General features: G+C 47.4%; 1 protein-coding gene across 1 annotated transcript in view; it reads right to left on the reverse strand.

The window, feature by feature from the left end:
• The window catches only part of ano3 (anoctamin 3), a 661,351-nt gene that overhangs the window by 304,957 nt on the left and 332,646 nt on the right, over positions 1 to 23,748 (reverse strand). The window contains exons 3-5 of the mRNA XM_072466663.1: positions 21,092 to 21,280; positions 6,941 to 7,054; positions 3,217 to 3,344 (exon numbers count right to left, since the gene is read on the reverse strand). Coding sequence (XP_072322764.1) covers positions 3,217 to 3,344; positions 6,941 to 7,054; positions 21,092 to 21,280 — 431 coding nt within the window. The remainder of the gene's footprint in view (positions 1 to 3,216; positions 3,345 to 6,940; positions 7,055 to 21,091; positions 21,281 to 23,748) is intronic.

A 23,748-nucleotide genomic window follows, 5' to 3' on the forward strand; every position in this document is an offset into this window, starting at 1 on the left:
GATAGGCTGGAGGGCAGACAAAAGCTTTCAGGATAGAAAAACTCAAGGCAGGTGCAATGAGTAATGTAAAGAAACAAAAGATATGTCCAGGAGAGGGGTGAAGGGTGAACACTGATCCTCCTATTCAATGAGCCTCAATTTTGTTCATCAGTCTTTGTTCAAAAGCTTGCCTAAAATCCATATGGACAATTTCTGCTATATTCCCTTCATCAACCTATTGTTACTTCATCAACGAATTGAATTACATTAGTTAAACACAATCTGCCCTTTACAAATCCAAGCTGGCTCTCTTTAATTAACTCAAATCTCTCCAGGAAAATAAAGGTCATCTTGACTTTTGGATTAACAGTCCTCATGCTCCTCACTAAATTACTCTCACCTACTGTGCCGTTCAACTACCAACTCTCCCTTTTACTATACTGCTGAAAGTTGAAGGAATTCATCCAACTTGGGCATAGACAATGTGCCGTACTTTTAAATGCCCAATCACTGCTGCAAATACTCAACAGGTTCTGGCAGCGTCTGTGGAGGGAAACAGAATTAACCTTTCAGTCAGGAATGGGTGCAAGAACAAAAGGAAAATCGGAGATATTGAATGGCAAAAGGGCCATCACCAGAAGCTTTCCCCATCACCATTACCTTTGGCCCCGGAAGACTAACTCTCCTCTCTTTTGAATCTCTCATGTCCTCCACCCTATCACAGACCTTCCCTGCCGTCCTTGTCCGACCCACCCCTTGATCAAAGCCTCTTACATTTCTCACTTTTTCCAGTTCGGATGAAAGGTCAGAGGCCTGAAATATTAATCCTGTTTCTCTCTCCACACTTGCTGCCTGACCTGCTGAGTATTTCCAGCATTTTCTGATGTTATACAGTAATTTTGCCCATACTCTGCACGGGTGTCCACTGATCGCTTCATGGTGCTTCCCCTCGGTGCCGGTGGGTGACATTTTTCATTGAAACCTAGAACGGTATCTTTGGTCCCCACTGGGCAAACAGAGGTGGGAGAGCGTTAAAACTGCACCACCAGCTGGGATGCCTGCCCCTCGGCTTCATGCCATTCCTGGGACATTTTCCTGGAGGCAGGATGTGGGGGTGACACAATGCAGGACGATAGTTGACCTGCCTGAGGATAACCTCCCAGTAGCAGACCTGCCCTTAGCCTTGTGTTTTAACCAGGGTCTACCCAGTGTAGAAGCACACAAAGGACGCGGAGATAGGTTGGTAGATGTAGAACTGAGATGAGGAGGAACTACTTCTCGCAGAGGGTGGTGAATTTGTGGAACTCGCTGCACCATGATACAGTGAAGTCTGAGTCATTAAATGGTTTCAAGAAGGAGATAGATATATTTCTGACTTTTAAAAAAAGGTTAAAGGGATATGGGGAACAGACAGGGAACAGGATTTGAGACCAGGAAGAGATCAGCCATGATCTGATTGAATGGTGGAGCAGGCTCAAAGGGCTGAATTGCCGACTTCTGCCCCTCATTCCAATGTTCCTGAGTGGTTGTCTGTTGTGTGCTTGTAAGTTCCTGTTAGCTGGAGATGATTTTTACCCACCAGTGTCTTGGACCTGAGATGGACCAGGTAAACTTTAGCAAGGCTGCAGCTGTATCGATTCAGGTGTTGAGGAACACTGGCCCAGAGATTTATGGCATCATCCAAACTCATCTGAGACATGTCCTGCTGCTGTGCAATGCCTCCCCTTGGTTACAGGACTGGATGCAGCAGTTCTGGATTCTGATGCCATTTTTACACAAAGGCGTGGACATGAACATTTACCTTTTCCCTGCAGGAGAATGCTCTCCCCATCTAAAGACAGACAAGAGCCGATTTAATTTACAGCACTGTCATGGGAGTGTCCCTTTAAAAAAATGTGTGCCTTATCAAATGGCTTCAGTGATGTTATGTGTGGGTGGAGCTGGGCTGTGGCTCTGGGTTTTACTTTCGTTTTGCGATGGGAACTGGGCTGTGGCTCTGAGTTTTACTTTCGGTTTACACAGTTGGAAGCTGGATTCAGACAAAAAAGGTTTCTTTTGTCTCTCTCACTGTATGTTAAAATGTGTCCATATCACTTGATAATTTAAAAGTGATACCTGTTTTCTGGAAAGAATTCAAACCTACTGTTTTGGTAAAAGGGATTTTCTGGTTTATTGGATGTTGTTATCAAATTGAAACAGTTAAAAGGGAAGTTATTAAGGGTTATATATATAGAGAACTGTAGCTGTGTGGGGTATTTATGTTTGTAGTTGATAAAAATGCTTACTGTGTGTGTTTATAGAAATGTTAACTGAATTTGTAGAATAAACTTTGTTTTTGATTAAAATTGCTTCAGGCCTCGGTTGAATATCACCTGAAAGATAGGCCCTTATGCTCCTCATAACCAAAATCTATAAACAGTTGTGGGTCAGGTCAACTCAATACTTTGGAGTTTCCTACACCCTGGCCCATAACAGCACATTCTTGTGCAGGTTCCTCAAACAATGGGACATTAATGAGCAATGCCTGGCCATATAAGGGACCTCTAGCACCTTGGCACCCTCTCGGAAGCTCCCCCCGGCGAGAGGCACGGATCCCAGCCGAGTGTGGCGGTGCTGGACACCGTCCGCAACCGCCACGCCGGGTTCCCGACCGCTGAGACCACATGTCAACCGCGCGGTTGGGAACTCGGCCCCTCGGGGCAGAGCATTGTGGGAGGACCTGCCGATGACACACCAACGGCGTTGCAACGGCGTGCGACGCACAACGCAATTATGCCACTTGCGAGGGGGCGGAGCATGACTGACCGGCGGTAAACTGGCGCCGGCCCCGATTTGGGTGTCGGAATGGATTCTCCGCTCGATCGCCGATTACGATATCGGCGTCGGGCACTGGAGAATCCACGGTTCTTTCCTTGGCACTGTCAAAATGTCTTTGATCTTTGTTGATCTACCGAGGGAAGCATTATACTTTTAACGAAGTGAACAGTCCTGTGAAAGCAGGAAATGCTTCTGCATTGAAGTGAAGGAGAGGGCATTCGGAGAGCTTTCATAGACAACAGGGGATCCACTTTCCAGATTACTACCCTGGCAGTATCAGGAATAATCTCCCTCAAATTTATGTTCTTGTTGCACCATCAGGATACATAAAGGCAGGCCATTAAGCAGAGCTGACACATTTGCGATCGCTACAGGTCTCCCCATGTTACACTGTGTAAAATACCCTGCTGAGAATCATACCACTCGTGCTTCATCGTGAACTTCTGCTGACTGACGGGTTAAGGTGTTCTGGAGGAGAAAGTCATGATCAGTCCGGGAATCATACGTTCTTTGCTCAGACTCGATCGTGCTCCATTCCTTCACTTCATCTGCAAAAAAAACACAACCGAGGCAGTGCTTACTGATCTGACGCTCGTCAATACTCTCAGAGCTTCTTCAAGTCCACTCCTATATTGTGCAAAACCCAAGCACAACTCTCTGGAGGTCAATACACACCACTGCAAAACTGTAAAATGGTGACAGGAATCTCCCTTGCATGCAATTTAAATCAAATTAATCTTTTGTGGGATCAATATTATTGCTATTTATTATGATTTATGTACCCCAACTATTGTTATCATTATAACCGTTTTATTAACCACATAGAGAGCCTCGGAAGATACAAATGCTTCCTGTGAGATCAAAACACTGTCCTAATAAATGTTTTCAAAATTTGTTCCAGAGATTCATCATTTGAAATTTCATCCAGTTAGGTTTTTGAAGAGGAGAAAGGGATAGAATTTGGTGCATACCCGATTTCTCACTCTGTTGCTGTTGTGTGCACACTTTCTGCACCTGAATCCTTGGACACCATAAGTGTCTGATTCACATTGGAAGGGTGGCTGCCCGCACTATTTGCGTTCTTAATTGTCAGTTCGACATATGGGGCTGGTTTCTCCGTTTCAGCGGATAAGTGTTGGCTGAAATGGAGAATTCACGGGTGTTTTACGATGCCAAAATTGGCGCCGAACACTCACTGATTCCGGAACTGGTGAGGGGCTAGCAGCCTTGCCGGGTGAAACTCATCCGGAGAACTGCGGGGTCCCTGGCCACGCGTGCACACGCTGACGACCAGCAGCTGTCGTGCCGTACAACATGGTGCCGGCCATGGGCTGACCCGACCCGCCAAATGAGACCCCACAGGCCACCCACTGGAGACCCCCCAGCAGTCCCTGCAGCCCTCCCGGAAGCCCCCCGCCCCGGCGAGAGGCACGGATCCCAGCCGAGTGTGGCCGAGCTGGACACAGTCCGCAACCGCCATGCCGGGTTCACGACCGGTGAGACCACATGTCAACCGCGCGGTCGAAAACGTGGCCCCTCGGGGCATTGTGGGAGGACCTGCCGATGACGCACCAACGGCGTTGCAATGGCGTGCGACGCACAACACAATTATGCCACTTGCGAGGGGGCGGAGCATGACTGACCGGCGGGAAACTGGCACCGGCCCCGTTTGGGTGTCGGAATGGATTCTCCGCCCGATCGCCGATTACGATATCGGCGTCGGACACTGGAGAATCCACGGTTCTTTCCTGAAACTGCCTCTATTCCCCGAATATTTTCCATACGTTCCGGCGAAGTGGCAAAAGCCGCTCCGAGAAGGTTCCTGGCCTCCGTGTGCAAAACGGAAAACAATACTCAAGGTGCGCTCTGACTGGGTTTTCTGCAGAGTTTAAGAATGACATCTTTCAACTAATCCTGAACTAATGCAGAAACGTGAATGGACAGCATGGTGCCACCCGCAGTTCAGCTTGAAGCCCGCTTGCTGCTAAGTCAGAAGATTGAGCACAGAATTTAAGGCTGACCCTCCAGTACGATATTGAGGGAATTTGCATTGTCAGAGGTGCCAACTTTCAGATAAAACATTTAACTGAGGCCCCAGTTGTCCTTGTAGGTGGAAGTAAGAGCACTTGCCTTGAAATTCGCTCCAGAAATCGCTTGAACTTGGACAGTGTCGATGGCGGCCCACCTTGAGTTTCAGTTTAATCTCCCGAGATTCCATTTGCTTGGATTTCTGAATATGCATTCAAGCACTAACTCACAAGCACATTTGCATCTCTTTGGTCGTGCTGAGCAGATTAATACTGCTCCAAAAGTGTATCTTACCCAAATGGCCTGCAGCATTGATTTACTAACCTTCTACCATCTTTGATCATTAAGATGCCGAATGGTCTACTTCTCCTATTTTGCATGTTTGTAAACTCCTTTCGTCTGAACAACTCTCCCACCTTTCCAGCATCAACAAATTTGGTTACATCTTGTCATTTTCAGATGGAGGCGGTGGGATAGTGGGGAGGTGGTGGGATAGTGGTATTGTCACTGGACGAGTGAACCAGAGACTCAGAGATGCTCTGGGGACCCAGGTTCAGGTCCCGCCACTACAGATGGTGACATTTCTGGGCAGCACGGTAGCACAGTGGTTAGCACTGTGGCTTCACAGCACCAGGGTCCCAGGTTTGATTCCCCGCTGGGTCACTGTCTGTGCGGAGTCTGCACGTTCTCCCCATGTCTGCGTGGGTTTCCTCCGGGTGCCCCGGTTTCCTCCCACAGCCCAGAGACGTGCAGGTTAGGTGAATTGGCCATGATAAATTTTCCTTAGTGACCAAAAAGGTTAGGAGGGATTATTGGGTTACGGGGATAGGGTGGAAGTGAGGGCTTACGTGGGTTGGTGCAGACTCGATGGGCCGAATGGCCTCCTTCTGCACTGTATGTTCTATATTCTATGTTCTATTTTGAAAAAGTCTTGAGGAGTTAGAGTCATAGCGGGCATGAAAACAGGCCCTTCAGCCCGACTTCTCTATGCCACCCAGTTTTTACCACTGAGCTAGTCCCAATTGCTGGTATTTATTCCTCAATCGTTATCTTTATTAGTGTCACAAGTAGGCTCACATTAACACTGCAGTGAAGTTGCTGTGAAAAGCCCCTAGTCGCCACTCTCCGGCGCCTGTTCGGGTACACTGAGGGAGAATTCAGAATGGCCAAATTACCTAACGGGGCTTGTGGGAGGAAACCGGAGCACCCGGAGGAAACCCCACACAGGCACGGGGAGACCGTGCAGACTCCGCACAGACAGTGACCCAAGCCGAGGATTGAACCTGGGACCCTGGTGCTGTGAAGCAACAGGGCTAACCACTGTGCTACCAATCAACATCACCAAAAAAAAAGACTATCTGGCCATTATCACATTGCTGGTTTGTGCTGCATTTTTTTATAATAATGGCTTCAAAGGTACTTCATTGGCTGCAAAGAGGTATGGGAAGTCTGATGGTTGTGAAAGGCACTGGGCGGGATTCTTCGGCCATGCCCTCTCGGTGACCGGACATTCCCGCTCAAGGTGAACGGACTTTACAAGGCTCCCGTCCCGCCCATGGCGATCTTCACTATATCAATGCAAGTTTTCAAAAAATCCTATTCACGTTATTTGGAGATCTGTCATTAAGCATTGAACCTGTTATCAGCAACAGAACTTTTCTGTCTCACCTTTACCTATTTCCACACGATATGCATGGGATAATTTTGACATTCTTCCTCTGCCCAAAGTATAATTTACCTCTCTTACATTTCACTTGCCATGGATTTACCTGATTGCAGATGATATCTAACTCTCTTTGCATGTTCCTGGTTGCATGCTTAACGGTTCACTTTCCAGCCTAAAATCATTTGCAAACTTCATTAGTTTCCGTAAGGTTTCCGAAGCCGTGCCGTTAACGTGGATTGGAAACAGTCACAGGGTTGTCAGCTTTAATTGCTGGAACTTCTATAGTTTCAACCCCAACATGGAGACAATTTTTGCCTCGTTCTTCAATGGGCCAAGGAAAACTCAAAGCGGCAGTCGAATAATTTCCTCAGAAAGGCTCATTGATGTAACGGCCTCAAAACATTTTTATTACCAGCACACGTCGCTTATTTAGATCAGAACAATGAGTACCTAGGCAAACAACACAGTCATCGAAAGGCTCCTGTGGTGAACTTTTGGACTGACACCGATGGCAGGAATTATATCCCAAAACACTCTCGTCCGAGCCAGATCCTGGGACGATGTCTGCACAGAGAAAACACAACAAACTGTGAGGACAACTTTTTTTTAAAAACCATAAATGCATTAACAGACTATATCACAAAAATACTGATGAAAGGGATGAGGGTCTTTAATTATTAAGACTGTTTTCAGCTTGTAAGTTAATATGGAGCCGTTAACATTGTTAGAGTATTCCAAGATGCTTCACAGGACCATCATAAAAAAAGTACACATAGCCAGGTAAGAGGTTAGTGCAGATGGCCAAAAGCTGGTCACATCGATACAATTCAAGGAGCACCTTGAATGAACAAAGAGAGGCAGAGAGGTGAAGATATTTCGGAAGGCAATCCCAGATTTCAGCGACCAAGGCGCTGAAGGCACAGCCACCAATTAAAACCAGCGATGTTCAAGAGGTCATAATTCAAAGAGTGCTGTTATCTTCAGAGAATTCCAGGACTGGAGAACATGACAGGAAGAGGGAGGGACAAGACTGTGAAGGAGTTTCAAAACATGGATGATCATTTTAAAATGAGCCCTTGAACTTAGCCAGAATGCACGGTAGGTCAGCGTGCACAGCGTTGCTGGGTAAACGGGATTTGCTACGAGTCAGTGTACAGTCAGCAGAGTTTTGCATATCGTCAACTTGTCAAGTCTAGAGATAACAAAGGGTTTCAGCAACGGATGATCGGAGGGGTGGAATCGGGAAACGTTACAGATGTGGAAATTGAGGTTCTTAGCAATGGCATATTGACGTACTCAGAAATTCATTTTGGGGTGGAAAATGACAACACAGTTGTGAGCAGTTTGGTTCATTCTCAGGCGATTTGCCAGGGCTAGAATTGGAGCTGGTGGCAGGGGAGCTGGGTTTGTTGTGGAGACCAATGGCAATGGCTTCAGTCATCCCAACATGTGCGGAAATTGGAAGAAAAGCCATTGATGGTGATTCTCTATGGTTAGATAGATCAAGCACAGGCAACACAGTGGTTAGCACTGTTGCATCACTGCTCCAGGATCCAGGGTCCCAGGTTCGATTCCCGGCTTGGATCACTGTCTGTGCGGAGTCTGCACGTTCTCCCTGCATCTGCGTGGGTTTCCTCCGGGTGCTCCGGTTTCCTCCCACGGTCCAAAGATGTGCAGGTTAGATGGATTGGCCATGCTAAATTGCCCTTCATGTCCAAAAAGGTTAAAGTGGGGTTACTGGGTTTCGGGGATAGGGTGGAGTCATGGGCTTGAGTGGGGTGCTCTTTCCAAGGGTCGGTGCAGACTCGATGGGCCGAATGGTCTCCTTCTGCACTGTGAATCCTATGAAATTCTATGAAAAATTCTATGAAGTTCTCCTTTGAACAGAAAAGGATAAGAAATTCCCTTATGGAGGCTTTCAAGATCATGACAGGTTTTGGGTGGAGTAAAGGCCGACTCATCTGTGAGTGGGTTAATAAGCAAAGACCATAAAGAGAGAGGGGGGTGTTGGATTCCGAACAATACATCTTTCCGACAACCAGCACATGTGCAGCAGGCTGAATGACCTCCTCCTGTACTCGACGGCCCAGTAATTCTATGAAGGTGATAAAGATCTGAAAATTATTTAACCGGCTATCGTCAATAAAGTGAAAACCTGTGCAGAGACAGTTATATTTGGAGGATAGCTTCTGTCTGAGGAAGCAGTTTACGAGTGGCTTGTAAGATTAACAACCCCCTGGACGAATCCCACAGACACAGGATATGTCCATGTGTTTTGTGTATAACCCGACGAAGAATTCCGTCTCTCTATCAGTGTTAAGTTACACTGCAAGCTGGCGCTTAAATGATTTACACCTGCATTTATTTTAAGTAAAACAAAGAAACAATTCCAGCATAAGTATCCTGTCCACTTTTTCAACAAAACAGCTGTCCGTGTAAATATTTGTACGTTAAGCATTTCCACTGACAAATTGATGTTTGCCCTCAAATTAAAATTTCAATCGCAGGTACAATTGTCAAATATCTCACGTGGTTGATCTTTAATGCCGTCAGGGCATGCAGGTATGGGTGATGGCTGAAAGTTTTCTAACAGAACTCTTACAGGGTGGGACCCGAAAACTTTGGCGGCTGAGTCGGCTAAAGCTGCGACCGCATTTTGGAAAAGTAGGTCCAACCGAAAAAGAGTAACGCTCAATAATTTCAATGGTTGGTGTTCTACAGCACAGGTTCCAGATATACTCGGCAGTGATAGAATATTACTTCCGGTCATGACAGCTCAGGGTTCTTCTGGCCCAGCTGTATGGTCAAGACATGGTTATTTTGTTTTCTCCCAGCACAAGAGGTGACAAAGGAAATAACTGAAGATATTTTCAGAGTGACAGATTAATTTCTGCACTGAGAGATACACAGACATCCACCCAGACAGCAAACGTCAACACTAAATTTAATTAGATGTTGGACAGCAAGGGAGACAACAGTCATATTTTAGCAGCTGTAAACATTATTTTATATTGCTATCAATCAGGAGGTTCTGTCAACAAATAATCATTATGTTCCGAATATTGTTCAATACTTTGTCGTGGGTATAATACATTTGTGGTAGTGCCACATTAGTGGAAGGGTATACGCTACCTGTACCATACCCTGCCCAATTTTCTTTTTGTTATATCCTTTCTGCAACAAACAACAAAGTTGAATTTCAACTTGTAACATTGCAGCAGAACATGACAATGAGTAAATAAAATGCAAGATTATGTATTTTCACCATATCATGCCAATATTGTTACAATCTCTGCAGATACGGATAAACTTTACATAATAAACTTTACATAAGAAACTCAAACTTCCAGCTAATAGCTGAAAGGATGACATGGCAGGTATCATGTTTCAAGACATTTACTGTAACAAAAGAATAAAAGCAGTGATGACCAAACACTATCTTCAAACCACAAAATAGAAATGAAATTGAATGAAAATCGCTTATTGTCACAAGGAGGCTTCAATGAAGTTACTGTGAAAAGCCCCTAGTCGCCACATTCCGGCGCCTGTTCGGGGAGGCTGGTACGGCAATTGAACCGTGCTGCTGGCCTGCCTTGGTCAGCTTTAAAAGACAGCGATTTAGCCCAGTGTGCTAAACCAGCCCCTTCTAAACCATACCCACTTCTTATTTTTGGAATTAAATAAAGACACTCATAGGTGTACATACACTGTCCTTTCTGTCGACATTCTATTCTTCCAATGTCAAATCAAAATGATTATTCCATCTTTTCCTTTCTCAGCCGGTAACTTCTAACCACAGAAATGTCCTTAATGGTGAGAGTATTATTGGGGATCTTTCCTGCTGTGAAAGTTAGGTGAATTTTCCAGCTCCATTTTAACTCCTCTTGAATTTGGCATTTTCAATCCAAATGCAAATCTCCACCCACATTCTGGCACGGTGAGCCACAGAGACCTTACGCCTAAACTCTCTTTCCCGGGCCTCGGCAGACTGGACCCCCTGTTTGTTTTCTGAGATATTTTAGGAAAGGCAATTTTAACTGTTCTGGTGTGGGCGGGGAGTTGAATCCCAGAGATTTACAATGATTTCTTCTGCACCCTAACCCATGGCAATGTGAATCACATGAGTCATGTATTCAGGTGGAAATGCCTAACAATGTGAACACTTTCCTAGAACTTGGAGATGTCACTGGCATCACGGCTGCCTTCACAATTGCCTGCAGGTCTGAGTTCCTGGCATACTTTTCTCAGTAAGACTACCTAGGCCTGTTTACCAGCCCCATCACCCAGACCAGTTCTCAGGCAGACTTCAACACAGGTCACCTGACCCCGCCATTTTACCCTCAACGTAAAGTCACGGTCGCTAAACATAATCTCATGAATCTCAACAACCGTAACAATTTCAAACTCGCAATTTTATTTGGTGTTTTTAAACTTGTGCAAATTGCAATCAGCTAGGGGCGGAATGATGGCACAGTGGTTAGCCCTGCTGGCTCATGATGCCAAGGACCCAGGTTCGAATCCCAGCCCCGGGTCACTGTCCGTATGGAGTTTGCACATTCTCCCCGTGTCTGCGTGGGTCCCACCCCCACAACCCAAAAGATGTGCAATGTAGGTGAATTAGCCACGCTAAATTGGGGAGATGGTGGCATAGTGGTATTGTCGCTGGGCTAATAATTCAGAGACCCAGGAAAATGACCTGAGGGACCCAGGTTTGAATATCACCCGGGCAGGTGATGGAATTTAAACTCAATAAAACATCTGGAATTAAGTCGAACGATGACCATGAAACCATTGTTGATTGTTGTAAATTCCCATCTGGTTGACTAATGTCATTTAGGGATGGAAATCTGCCATCCTTACCTGGTCTGGCCTATATGTGACGCTTAACCCACAGCAATGTGGTTCATCACAATGCCCTCTGAAGTGGCCCAGCAAGCCACTCAGCTTTGTATTGAACAGCTACAAAAACACAGCTATCAATCAGGAGATTCACAGCAAAGGAATGAAACCGGACGGACCACCCGGCATCGAACAAGGCACCGGAAATGACAACGGCAAATCTAGCCCTGCCGACCCTGCAAAGTCCTCCTTACTAACATCTGGGGGCTTCTGCCAAAGTTGGGAGAGCTGTCTCACAGACTGGTCAAGTAACAGACTGACACAGTCATACACACAGAATCGTACCTTATAGACAATGTCCCAGACAGCACTATCACCATTCCTGGGTATGTCCTGTCTCACCGGACAGGACAGACCCAGCAGAGGTGGCAGCACAGTGGTATACAGTCGGGAGGGAGTTGCCCTGGGAGTCCTTAACATCGACTCTGGACCCCATGAAGTCTCATGGCTTCAGGTTAAACATGGGCAAGGAAACCTCCTGCTGATTACCACGTACTGGCCAACATCAGCTGGTGATCACCACCCTCCATATTGAACACCTCTTGGAGGAAGCACTGAGGGTGGAAAGGGCGCAGAATATACTCTGGGTGGGGGACTTCAATGTCCATCAAGAGTGGCTCAGTAGCACCACCACAGACCGGGCTGGCCGGGTCTTAAAGGACAGAGCTGCTAGGCTGGGACTGCAGCAGGTGGTGAGGGAACGAAAAGGGGGGTAAACATACTTGACCTCATCCTCACCAATCTGTCTGCTGTAGATGGATCTGTCCATGACAGTATCGGTAGACGTGACCACCGCATAGTCCTTGTGGAGACAAAGTCCCATCTTCATCTTGAGGATACCCTCTTACGTGTTGTGTGGCACTACCACTGTGCTAAATGGGATAGACTTAACAGATATAGCAACTTAAGACTGGGCATCCCTGAGGCGCTGTGGGCCTTCAGCAGCAGCAGAATTGTACTCAACCACAATCTGCAACCTCAGATAATAAAAGCAGTCCATCTCAAAATGCAACAAGACCTGGACAATATCCAGGCTTGGGCTGACAAGTGGCAAGTTACATTCGCACCACACAAGTGCCAGGCAATGACCATCTCCTACAAGAGAGGACCTAACCACTGCCCCTGACATTCAATGGCATTACCATTGCTGACTCCCCCACTATCAACATCCTGGGGATTACCATTGATCGAAACTGAACTGGACTAGCCACATTAATACTGTGGTTACCAGGGCAGGTCAAAGGCTAGGAGTCCTACGGCGAGTAACTCACCTCCTGACGCCCCTAAAGCCTGTCCACCATCTACAAGTTAAGAGCGTAATGGAATACTCTCCACTTGCCTGGATGAGTGCAGCTCCAACAACACTCAAGAAGCTCAACACCATCCAGGACAAAGCAGCCCGCTTGATTGCTCCCCCTTCCACAAACAGTCAAACCCTCCACCACCAAAGAACAGTAGCAGCCGTGTGTACCATCCACAAGATGCACTGTCGGAACTCACCAAGGCTCCTTAGACACCACCTTCCAAACCCACGACCACTGCCATCTAAAAGGACAAGAGCAGCAGATACCTGGGAACCCCACCGCCCGGATGTCCCCCTCCAAGTGATTCCGACTTGGAAATATATCGGCGTTCCTTCACTGTCGCTGGGACAAAATCGTGGAACTTCCTCGCTAACAGCACAGTGGGTGTACCTACAGCTCCAGGACTGCAGCGCTTCGAGAAGGCAACCCACCACCAACTTCTGAAGGGCAACTAGGGATGGGCAGTAAATGCCGGCCTAACCAGCAACACCCACATCCTGTAAAATGAATTCTTAAAAATTGCCGCTTTATTGGGAAAAAAAAGAATTGGGTACTTAAATTTTTTTTAAATGATAAAACATATTCCATTCAGCTGGGCAGCTCGATGCACAAGGAACACAAAGGATATGGCTGACAAAGGGTGTTCCCAAATCTGATTGAAATCTTCAGCAGTCAAGCTTAGAGAGGCACAGAGAAAACCTGGACCTCGCTAAGAGAAGCTTAAGCATCAGAAAGTCCAGAGAAACTGAGAGAAAGACATGCAGCACAAAGAACACAATGTGACATGCGGATTGTACACATTTGGTTCAAACAGCTTGTAGAGGAACAGAAGTGGTAGCAGGTAGATGTTTTGTGAATTGCACTTTCTATCTCAGAACACTGGGAAATATTGTTTGCTACTTCCGGACAAAGCGTGGAGTGCAGCAGACACAGGAGCAGAAGCAGCAGCAGCAGGAACAGCAGCAACCACAGGAACAGCCACAGGAACAGGAACAGCAGCAGCAGCAGGAACAGTAGCAGCAGGAACAGCAGCAGCAGGAACAACAGCAGCAGGAACAGCAGCAGCAGCAGGAACAGCAGCAGCAGGAGCAGCAGCAGCAGGAACAGCAGCAGCGGAAACAGCAGCAGCAGGAGCAGCAGCAGGAACAGTAGCAGCAGGAACAGCAGCAGCAGGAACAGCAGCAGCAGGAACAGCAGCAGGAACAGTAGCAGCAGGAACAGCAGCAGCAGGAACAGCAGCAGCAGGAACAGCAGCAGCAGGAACAACAGCAGCAGGAACAGCAGCAGCAGCAGGAACAGCAGCAGCAGGAGCAGCAGCAGCAGGAACAGCAGCAGCGGAAACAGCAGCAGCAGGAGCAGCAGCAGGAGCAGCAGCAGGAGCAGCAGCAGCAGGAACAGCAGCAGCGGGAACAGCAGCAGCAGGAACAGCAGCAGCAGGAACAGCGGCAGCAGGAACAGCAGCAGCGGGAAAAGCAGCAGCAGGATCAGCAGCAGCAGGAACAGCAGCAGCAGCAGGAACAACAGCAGCAGGAACAGCAGCAGCAGCAGGAACAACAGCAGGAACAGCAGCAGCAGCTGGAACAACAACAGCAGGAGCAGCAGCAGCAGGAACCGCAGCAGCACGAACAGCAGCAGCAGCAGGAACAGCAGGAACAGCAGCAGTAGCAGAAACAACAGCAGCAGGAACAGCAGCAGCAGGAACAGCAGCAGCAGCAGCAGGAACACAGCAGCAGGAACAACAGCAGCACGAACAGCAGCAGCAGGAATAGCAGCAGCAGGAGGAGCAGCAGGAACAGCAGCAGCAGGAACAGCAGCAGGAACAGCAGCAGCAGCAGGAACAACAGCAGCAGGAACAGCAGCAGCAGGAACAACAGCAACAGGAACAACTGCAGCAGGAGCAGCAGCAATAGGAACAGCAGCAACAGGAACATCAGCAACAGGAACAGCAGCAGCAACAGGAACAGCAGCAACAGGAACAGCAGCAGCAGGAACAACAGCAGCAGGAACAGCAGCAGCAGGAACAGACGCAGCAGCAGGAACAGCAGCAGGAACAGCAGCAGCAGGAACACCAGCAGCAGGAACAGCAGCAGCAGGAACAACAGAAGAAACAGTCGCAGCAGCAGGAACAGCAGGAAGAGGAACAGTTGTCTTCCCTGCAGCCACATGTCACTTGACAGGACAGAGGGTATGGACAGAGTGTTCCAGCTCAAAGGAGCTCCCCCCATCCCACCCCTCCCTCCTGGCTTGATGGGAAGTTGATTGGATTTGACAACACATGACTGCTGAGGCTTTGAGGTTTAGGCATTCATGAAAGATTATTGCTGACATCTGCAGCCTCCGAGAGCATGTTCCCTTTGTTAGTGGGCACACAGTGCCCTTTGCCTGATAAGATGGTTACCACTCGAGACTCACCCCTGGAGATCTGACTTTCCCGAGCACAGCTTGCTCGTTTCCCTGGCACGGAAAGCAGAAATTTAATCAGAGAGGTAAGTGCAGTGAAATTACACACTTGAGTAATTAGAATGCACTTAGTGCAACTTACATCAAATTTTTACAAACATTAAGGCTTCACCACTTAGGCCACTGAAGCATGAAAGGATATGAATGGACCAAAGCTGTGGATGTTTTTTATCAGCTGTCAAAGAACAAAGAAAGGTACAGCACAGGAACAGGCCCTTTGGCCCTCCAAGCCCGTGCCAACCATGCTGCCCGACTAAACTACAATCTTCTACACTTCCTGGGTCCGTATCCCTCTATTCCCATCCTATTCATGTATTTGTCAAGATGCCCCTTAAATGTCACTATCGTCCCTACTTCCACCACCTCCTCCGGCAGCGAGTTCCAGGCACCCACTACCCTCTGTATAAAAAAACTTGCCTCGTACATCTACTCTAAACCTTGTCCCTCGCACCTTAACCCTATGTCCCCTAGTAATTGACCCTCTACCCCGGGGTAACAACTCTGACTATCCACTCTGTCTATGCCCCTCATAATTTTGTAGACCTCTATCAGGTCGCCCCTCAACCTTTGTCGTTCCAGTGAGAACAAACCGAGTTTATTCAACTGCTCCTCATAGCTAATGCCCTCCATACCAGGCAACATTCTGGTAAATCTCTTCTGCACCCTCTCTGAAGCATCAACATCCTTCTGAGCTAATGCCCTCCATACCAGGCAACATTCTGGTAAATCTCTTCTGCACCCTCTCTGAAGCCTCCACATCCTTCTGGTAGTGTGGTGGCCAGAATTGAACACTATACTCCAAGTGTGGCCTAACTAAGGTTCTATACAGCTGCAACATGACTTGCCAATTCTTATACTCAATGCCCCGGCCAATGAAGGCAAGCATGCCGTATGCCTTCTTGACTACCTTCTCCACCTGTGTTGCCCCTTTCAGTGACCTGTGGACCTGTACACCTAGATCTCTCTGTCTTTCAATTCTCTTGAGGGTTCTACCATTCACTGTATATTCCCTACCTGCATTAGACCTTCCAAAATGCATTACTTCACATTTGTCTGGATTAAACTCCATCTGCCATCTCTCCGCCCAAGTCTCCAAACAATCGAAATCCTGCTGTATCCTCTGACAGTCCTCATCGCTATCCACAATTCCACCAACCTTTGTGTCATCTGCAAACTTACTAATCAGACCATACTACAAACAGCAAAGGTCCCAGCACTGATCCCAGCGGAATACCACTAGTCACAGCCCTCCAATTAGAAAAGCATCCTTCCATTGCTACTCTCTGCCTTCTATGACCTAGCCAGTTCTGTATCCACCTTGCCAGCTCACCCCTGATCCCGTGTGACTTCACCTTTTGGACTAGTCTAGAGGGACCTTGTCAAAGGCCTTACTGAAGTCCATATAGACAACATCCACATCCCTACCTGCATCAATCATCTTTGTGACCTCTTCGAAAAACTCTATCAAGTCAGTGAGACACGACCTCCCCTTCACAAAACCATGCTGCCTCTCACTAATACGTCCATTTGCTTCCAAATGGGAGTAGATCCTGTCTCGAAGAATTCTCCCCAGTAGTTTCTCTACCACTGACGTAAGGCTCACCGGCCTTAGTTCCCTGGATTATCCTAGCTACCCTTCTTAAACAAAGGAACAACATTTATATTCTCCAGTCCTCCGGGACATCACCTGAAGACAGTGAGGATCCAAAGATTTCTGTCAAGGCCTCAGCAATTTCCTCTCTAGCCTCCTTCAATATTCTGGGGTAGATCCTATCAGGCCCTGGGGACTTATCTACCTTAATATTTTTCAAGACACCCAACACCTCGTCTTTTAGGATCTCAATGTGACCCAGGCTATCTGCACACCCTTCTCCAGACTCAACATCCACCAATTCCTTCTCTTTGGTGAATACTGATGCAAAGTATTCATTTAGTACCTCGCCCATTTCCTCTGGCTCCAGACCACTACTGGAAAGCTATGAATGGCCTGCAGAGAGTGGATCTGTGGGAACCAGATGCAGGCGCAGCTGCTCTCCTTCAGGGAATGGACACGTGGAGCTGCAAGGTAAGTATTACAGCTAGAATGCTTCTCACTGCCCTCTCCAGCTCGGTCCCATTTGTGTGGGGAGGGGTGGTCTGTGTGTGGGGGGTGGATTCTGTGCGTGAGGGTGGTCTGTGGAGGGGGTTCCTTTAGGCAGGGGATCCCTGTGGGAGGTCCCCCTATTACAGGGGTCCCTTCAGGCGGTCCCCATATTACAGGTTCCCTTTGAGGGGGGTCTCCCTATCACAAGGGTCCCTCTGAGGGTCTGCTTATCACAGGGGGTCCTATGGGGAGTCTCCCTGTCACAGGGAGCCGTGGAGGAGCGCGGGGCAGGTCACCCCCGTACTTGTGGGTGGAGGAGGGCACCCAGGCAATCCAGGGGTTGAGGGCTGCTGTGCAGTACAGGTTCCGGGACCGATGCGATGTGAGGATTTGGGGGGGGGGGGTTGGTTTGGGCCTCGGATGGGCTAGGATGGTTTCTCCTGTCGTGGCCTTGGCGTGGTGAACCTCACGGTAGGCCAAGGGGGTAATGGTTGTCTCCCTGGCCCATTGCGAGGTCTGCTACGTCAGTGCCACAATTGTAGAGACCACAAGTGAACCTCGCCCAGGTGACTCCCAGCCACGGGGACTGGAGAATCACAGGAGGGTGAAGCATAGGGTGCTCGGCCCGGTAAATAGACGCAAATAGATCATTACAACCCATTTGCATTTATTTGCATGCTCCCGCTGGCGTTTGGAGTGTAACGCGTTCCCGCCGCCAGCAGGTGGTCGGAGCATCCCGATGTTGTCCCGACGCCTGATTCTCCATCCCATCGGGAAACGCATTCCGCATGTTCCGGGACGGAAAATCCAGCACATCATCTTTGACCTCTGCAATCCTCCAGCAAAAACAAGTCTACACCATGCAAACAAAAAACGGTCTGTACGTTGGTAGTAAGATCCCCCAGATTTGATGTATACTTTAGTTCAATAGTACATGTTCAACCCTGACACCTTGAGTTCCGCATATTCAAACGTTTGAAATTCAAATGACGGTGAACATCTTTAATTTCAATGGTCTGCCTTGGCAAATAGGGTCTTGTGATTTGCACTCTGAACAATCACGCACATTGAGCGGAACTACAACCTCAGCTGAACTGCAAAATGCGCAATATAGGATCAACAGTCCATTGTCGATACCACACTACCTTCCTTTGGATTGTCTTCAACATAGGCTAGAATAGACGGTCAATTTGCCATCGGTTTTCCAAGGTACGGAAGCTGAACGTTCCAATGATTGTGCCATAGGGATAACAGGAGAACAGTTTCCGAACTGCCAACTTCGGGTAAAGTTCTCGATAGAGTTTCCGCCTCTGGCAATGTGCCAGCAGCAGCGAGAAACCTTCCAACGCCTTCGCCCAGCAGGTTGCCAGCCCTCCGACCTCCCAGCCTATTTCCACACTCGACACTGCTGTCGGGCATTTCTGGCAGGAAATCACCAATTAACAAACTTATTGCCCAGCAGTGTAGTCATCGCGTTTTACGTGCCAATGAGGAAAACAATATTGTAAGCTTGAGCAACTTTTTTGGCTCATTATCTAATGGCAGTCATTCTTTGCTTCCAGCTTGAATGATGGGATTGTGTTCCAATTTCTACTGATTGGAGACAACCTTGATTTATCATCATGCATTTTACTGTGGCAATCCAGATGCAAGACATGCAATTTGTATATATAGGGACAACACATGCCCCATCTGCTTATTAAAGAAGCTTGTGGCCAGCAAGAGATGATGTTATAAAAAATAATCCAGCTGCTCGAAATCTGCCATCGAAACAGAAAACGCTGATGATGCTCAACGGGCCAGGCAGTGTCAGCGGAGAGAGAAAAACAAGAGCTAAAGGCTTGGATTTTTCGAGCCCTTTGGAAGTAGGCTGGGAGGTCGGAGGGCTGGCAACGTGCTGGGCGAAGGCATTGGAAGGAGAGCCCAAACCTTTTCTCGCTGCTGTTGACACATTGCCAGAGGCGGAAACTCTATCCACCAGCCGACAGCAATTTAAGGGCCCGATTAAAAGGTTACTTTCTGCCCTCGCATAAGAATGTAAGAAAAAGGAACGGGAGTAAGACATTCTGCCCCTTGAGCCTGCTTCGTCAGTCAATAAGATCGCGGTTAATCTGATTGTGCTCTTTACTCCACTATCCCTGTTGGTGCCCCATAACCGTGGACTCCTTCATCGATCGAAAATCGGTCTACCTCAGTTTTGAATATATTCAATAACCCAATCTCCGACGATTGACAGGAGAGAGAACTCTAAACACTAACAACCCTTTGAGAGATGAAACCCCTCATCTCGGACATAAATAGGAGACCTTTTATTTTAAAACTGCTCCCTCTTTATTGATTCCCACGTGAGGAGAAATTTCCTCTCAGTATCTGCCCTCTTAAGCCCTCTGAGGATCATACATGTTTCAATAAAGTCACCTCGCATCTTTCTAAACTCCAATGACTACAGGCCCAACCTGCTCAAACTTTCCTCACAAGGTAACACATTCATCCCAGGAATCAACATTCTCCAAGCTACTTCCACGTATATCCCTCCTTAGGTCAGGTGACCAAAACCGCACACGGTTAACATGGTTTCCACTCAATGAGAGCAGAAATTGTGGGCTGGATTCTCCGATTCTCAGGCTATGTCCTGACGTTGACGTGGGAACGGTGGCCTTTTACGACCGAACATTCGGCGCAAAACGGCCAATGATCGTCCATTTGGCCGGGGGCTAGGAGAAAGGCAGCGTAGAGCACCTGGTTCTAGCTGGCCATAGGGCCCAGAGAGTTGCCGGGTCCGTGGCCGCGCATGGGCAAGGCGGCGGCTTGCAGCGGCTGCCATGCAACATGGCGCCGGCCCCGCGCGGACCCGTCTGCAAAATAATCCCCCCCATTGGTCAGCTCGCGAGCCACGGTCCACCCCCCAACAGTGCCCCAGACCCTGCCAAAGTCCCCCCTGCCCACAGATCGGCCCTCCTCCGACTTTGGCGGTGCCGGACTGAGTCCGCAGCCGCCACGCCGAGTTCCCGACGGATGAGACCACACGGGATGGACGCTGTTGGGAACTCGGCCGGTCGGGGGCGGAGCATCGGGGGGAGGGCCTCAAGCAACGTCCTGAGGCTGTCGATACGGCATGCGCCGCACTCCTAGAGTATGCCGCCTTGGAGGGGGCGGAGCATCGTGAAAGCGCGCCACCCCCGATTTTGTCAGAAACGTTGATTCTCTGGCCGATCGCCGAGAGCGTCGGTGACTTGAGAATCCCGCCCATTGTTCCAACAGCAGGTATGAACGTGCAGGTGAAACAGAAGGTTAGAAATGCACAGATGGCTTCATTTTCCTGTACAATCATTGAATAGATAACTATTGGGACTGAGAAAAAAGGTCTGTCTGGTCTTCTGCTCCTTTGCACTCAAATGGGAAGGTCTGGAATAGGCAGAAAAGCTCATAAAGAGCCATAGATAGCGTATGTTGCAGATCCCAAATAGGTGTTCAGGGATGGAGGTACTGTAGCTTGGGTCAACACTCTAGGCTGATGGTATATCAATCCAAATGTCTTTGAATTGTTTTTAGATGCAGGTATGTGACAGCAGTTATTCGCCAAAGGAACGCACTAAATTGACTCCAAAAAAAAAAATCAATGACCATATTTAAAAGATAGTTCTGGAGCATCTTGGAATGTCCTGTTGACAGGCAAGACAATAAAGAGATGTGGGTTCATCATTTTAATTAGCCAACTGATCGAAAAGCTTTGCAATTCCCTTGCAATGTAATAAAACCATTGCCTTAATTGTGGTGTTGTTATATCAAAGAGTAGTTTGGATTCGAAAGCACCATTCATCATTATAATGGAGAGCATTTTTTGGAACCACTGACCTTTCTCATAAGCTACTTTTGTGGAAGATGGTCCCGCGCTTAGGGTCTGCTTCTGGCTTGAAGGCTGTTGTGAAGACTGTCTGTTCAGGTTGATTGGTAGAGTCTGGCTCTGTGCCAAACAGGGCAAACTTCTTCTGGAAGGCGTTAATGGCTGGTCCTTGATAATACCACTAATACTTGTGTTCATACCTAAAAGAGAAAGAGAATCACAGATGCTTTGATGATTTTCAAAGTAGCTTTGTGGGCGCAAGGTTTCAACTTGAAAAATCTAGTTGTCTTGGCTAAGAATTTGCATAATTGCAATTAAACGGGACACCGAGTAATACTCAAATTATTGTCCTAATGCTACTTGCTGATGTTCAGAAGATTTATGTTCCAAAATATGGTATTTGCATTCATTAAAAATAAAGTTAAAACCTATTACTTTTAAGGACAATACTTTTTACTGCTGCTGAGCACAAGCAGTGTTGGTAGAATCATACGGTGAACATAAGTGCTTATTTAAGGGATCCTTCTGTGTCAGCCAGTATGAGATATTCCTGCACTTTCAATGTAATGTGGTAGAAGGTGAAAGGCACTTGGGGGAAACTGAACCACATCAGTCAAGCCACAATCCTCCACTCTGCCATGTACAACAGATTGATCAGGTGTGAATCATAGAATCATAGAATTTACAGTGCAGAAGGAGGCCATTCAGCCCATCGAGTCTGCATCGCCTCTTGGAAAGAGCACCCTACTCAAGCCCACGTCTCCACCCTATTTCCGTAACTCAGTAACCCTAGTTACCTTTTTTTGGTTACTAAGGGCAATTTATCATGGCCAATCCACCTAACCGGCTCATCTTTTGGACTGTGGGAGGAAAACGGAACGCCCGGAGGAAACCCACGCACACACGGGGAGAACGTGCAGACTCCGCACAGACAATGTCCCAAGCCGGGAATCGAACCTGGGACCCTGGAGCTGTGAAGCGACTGTGCTCACCACTGTGCTACCGTGCTGTGAAGCCTTAACCATTTCCCAAACAAGGCAGCATTGACACCCTAAATAACAGCAATTATGTGCATTGAAGACAACAGCGGAACCATTGACTGACTTGCAGCATACAAGGTGGAACTGGGGGTAGGCTGTGAAAAGGTTACATTTCTTTCTAGCTTGGGACTGAGGTTTAGGTAGGGTGCTGGATAAAACGAGGTCTGTGAGGTGGATGAACAGGCTCACAGTGGCACCATGGTACAGGCAGCCATTCAAATGGAGGGAGCCAACAGGAATGTAGTCATAGTAGGGGACAATATAGTGAAAGGGATTGACATGGTACTCTGCAGCAAATAGGGAGAACCCAGGCGACTGTGTTGCCTGCCCAGTGCAGGGTTTGCGACATCTGTTGAGGACTGAAGAGGAAGAGTGAGAGCGGGAGGTTCAAGTTATTGTGGTACATGTTGTTGTAGATACAAAACTGCCCCAAAAGATTCAGCGATTGCTAGAGCTTAGCTTTCACCTTTGCCAACATTAATGTCATTCCAGACATATGAACAGCTTCTTCCCCACAGCTACCAGACTCCTCAACGACTCCCCCTCGGACTGATCTGTTCCCTGTAAGAACACTATTCACGATGCCCTACGCTGCTCTTGCTCATGTATTTGTTTTGTTTGGCCCCTTGTTCCGCACTGGAACCAATCACTGTTTGTCGATGTACCATTTGTCAATGTTCTCTGTTGATTATTTTTTTGTCTACTATGTACATACTGTGTACGTTACCTCGGCCGCAGAAAAATACTTTTCACTGTACTTCGGTACATGTGACAATAAATCAAATCAATCAATCAATCAATTCTGGCATCAACTAAAGGGGATGTCATCAACCAGTCCAAGCAACCAATCTCATTGAAGCATTCTCACAGACAGCAAACCAGGAATTGAAAACATTGATAATCCTTCACTTTTAAATCATTTTATAAGGAGTATGAAATTATAAAAATGAGATGTGGACATGGGATTAACACAGAAGTTGAATTGTTAGAAACCAACTTGAATTGTTTTAGTACTACTAAAAAAAATCTATGTGAAGTGTTTTTAATTGCAAAGGAAAAAATTAACTTTCTACAAATATTAATGTATTTTTTCAGTGCTAGTGTGGTTTTCACCAGTAATTAGGATTTTGCAACACAGTTAAAGGTCATTTAACAAGGTTCAACCTATTGTTGAACTGTTTTTTGCAGTTCAAATAACAAATGTAAGTTCAAGTCAATTCAGTGCTTTCTAACTGATTTTTATCTGTCAGGGCTTCAGCAGTTTAACCTACGGTTCAGCATGGAATAGTTGACAGAAACGTTCAGAATTCCATGATCAACCTCTTTGAGAGTGGACCCCAGATGTTTCTGTCAGTTTCACAGATCAATGATGTCGGGTGCCTCCAGTTCTGCCATTATTTCAACTGCAAAATGCAGGCCAGTAAATTTCTGTTGCGCTGACCACCCCCTGGCTTACTTCAACCAATCAATTTCACAAACACTTGGGCAATCTTTTTGGATTGATCGCATTTCTTTTTACATCTCACATAAGTCACTTCCCTGCTACCCCCCAGCCCTCAACCCCGCCTCTCGAAACCCAACATCCAGGGTGTTTCAGCTTGGTAGCATCTGCAAATGTGGTCAATTTC

This window comes from Scyliorhinus torazame, chromosome 10 (genome assembly GCF_047496885.1).
Source record: "Scyliorhinus torazame isolate Kashiwa2021f chromosome 10, sScyTor2.1, whole genome shotgun sequence".
In the NCBI taxonomy this organism is placed as follows: Eukaryota; Metazoa; Chordata; class Chondrichthyes; order Carcharhiniformes; family Scyliorhinidae; genus Scyliorhinus; species Scyliorhinus torazame.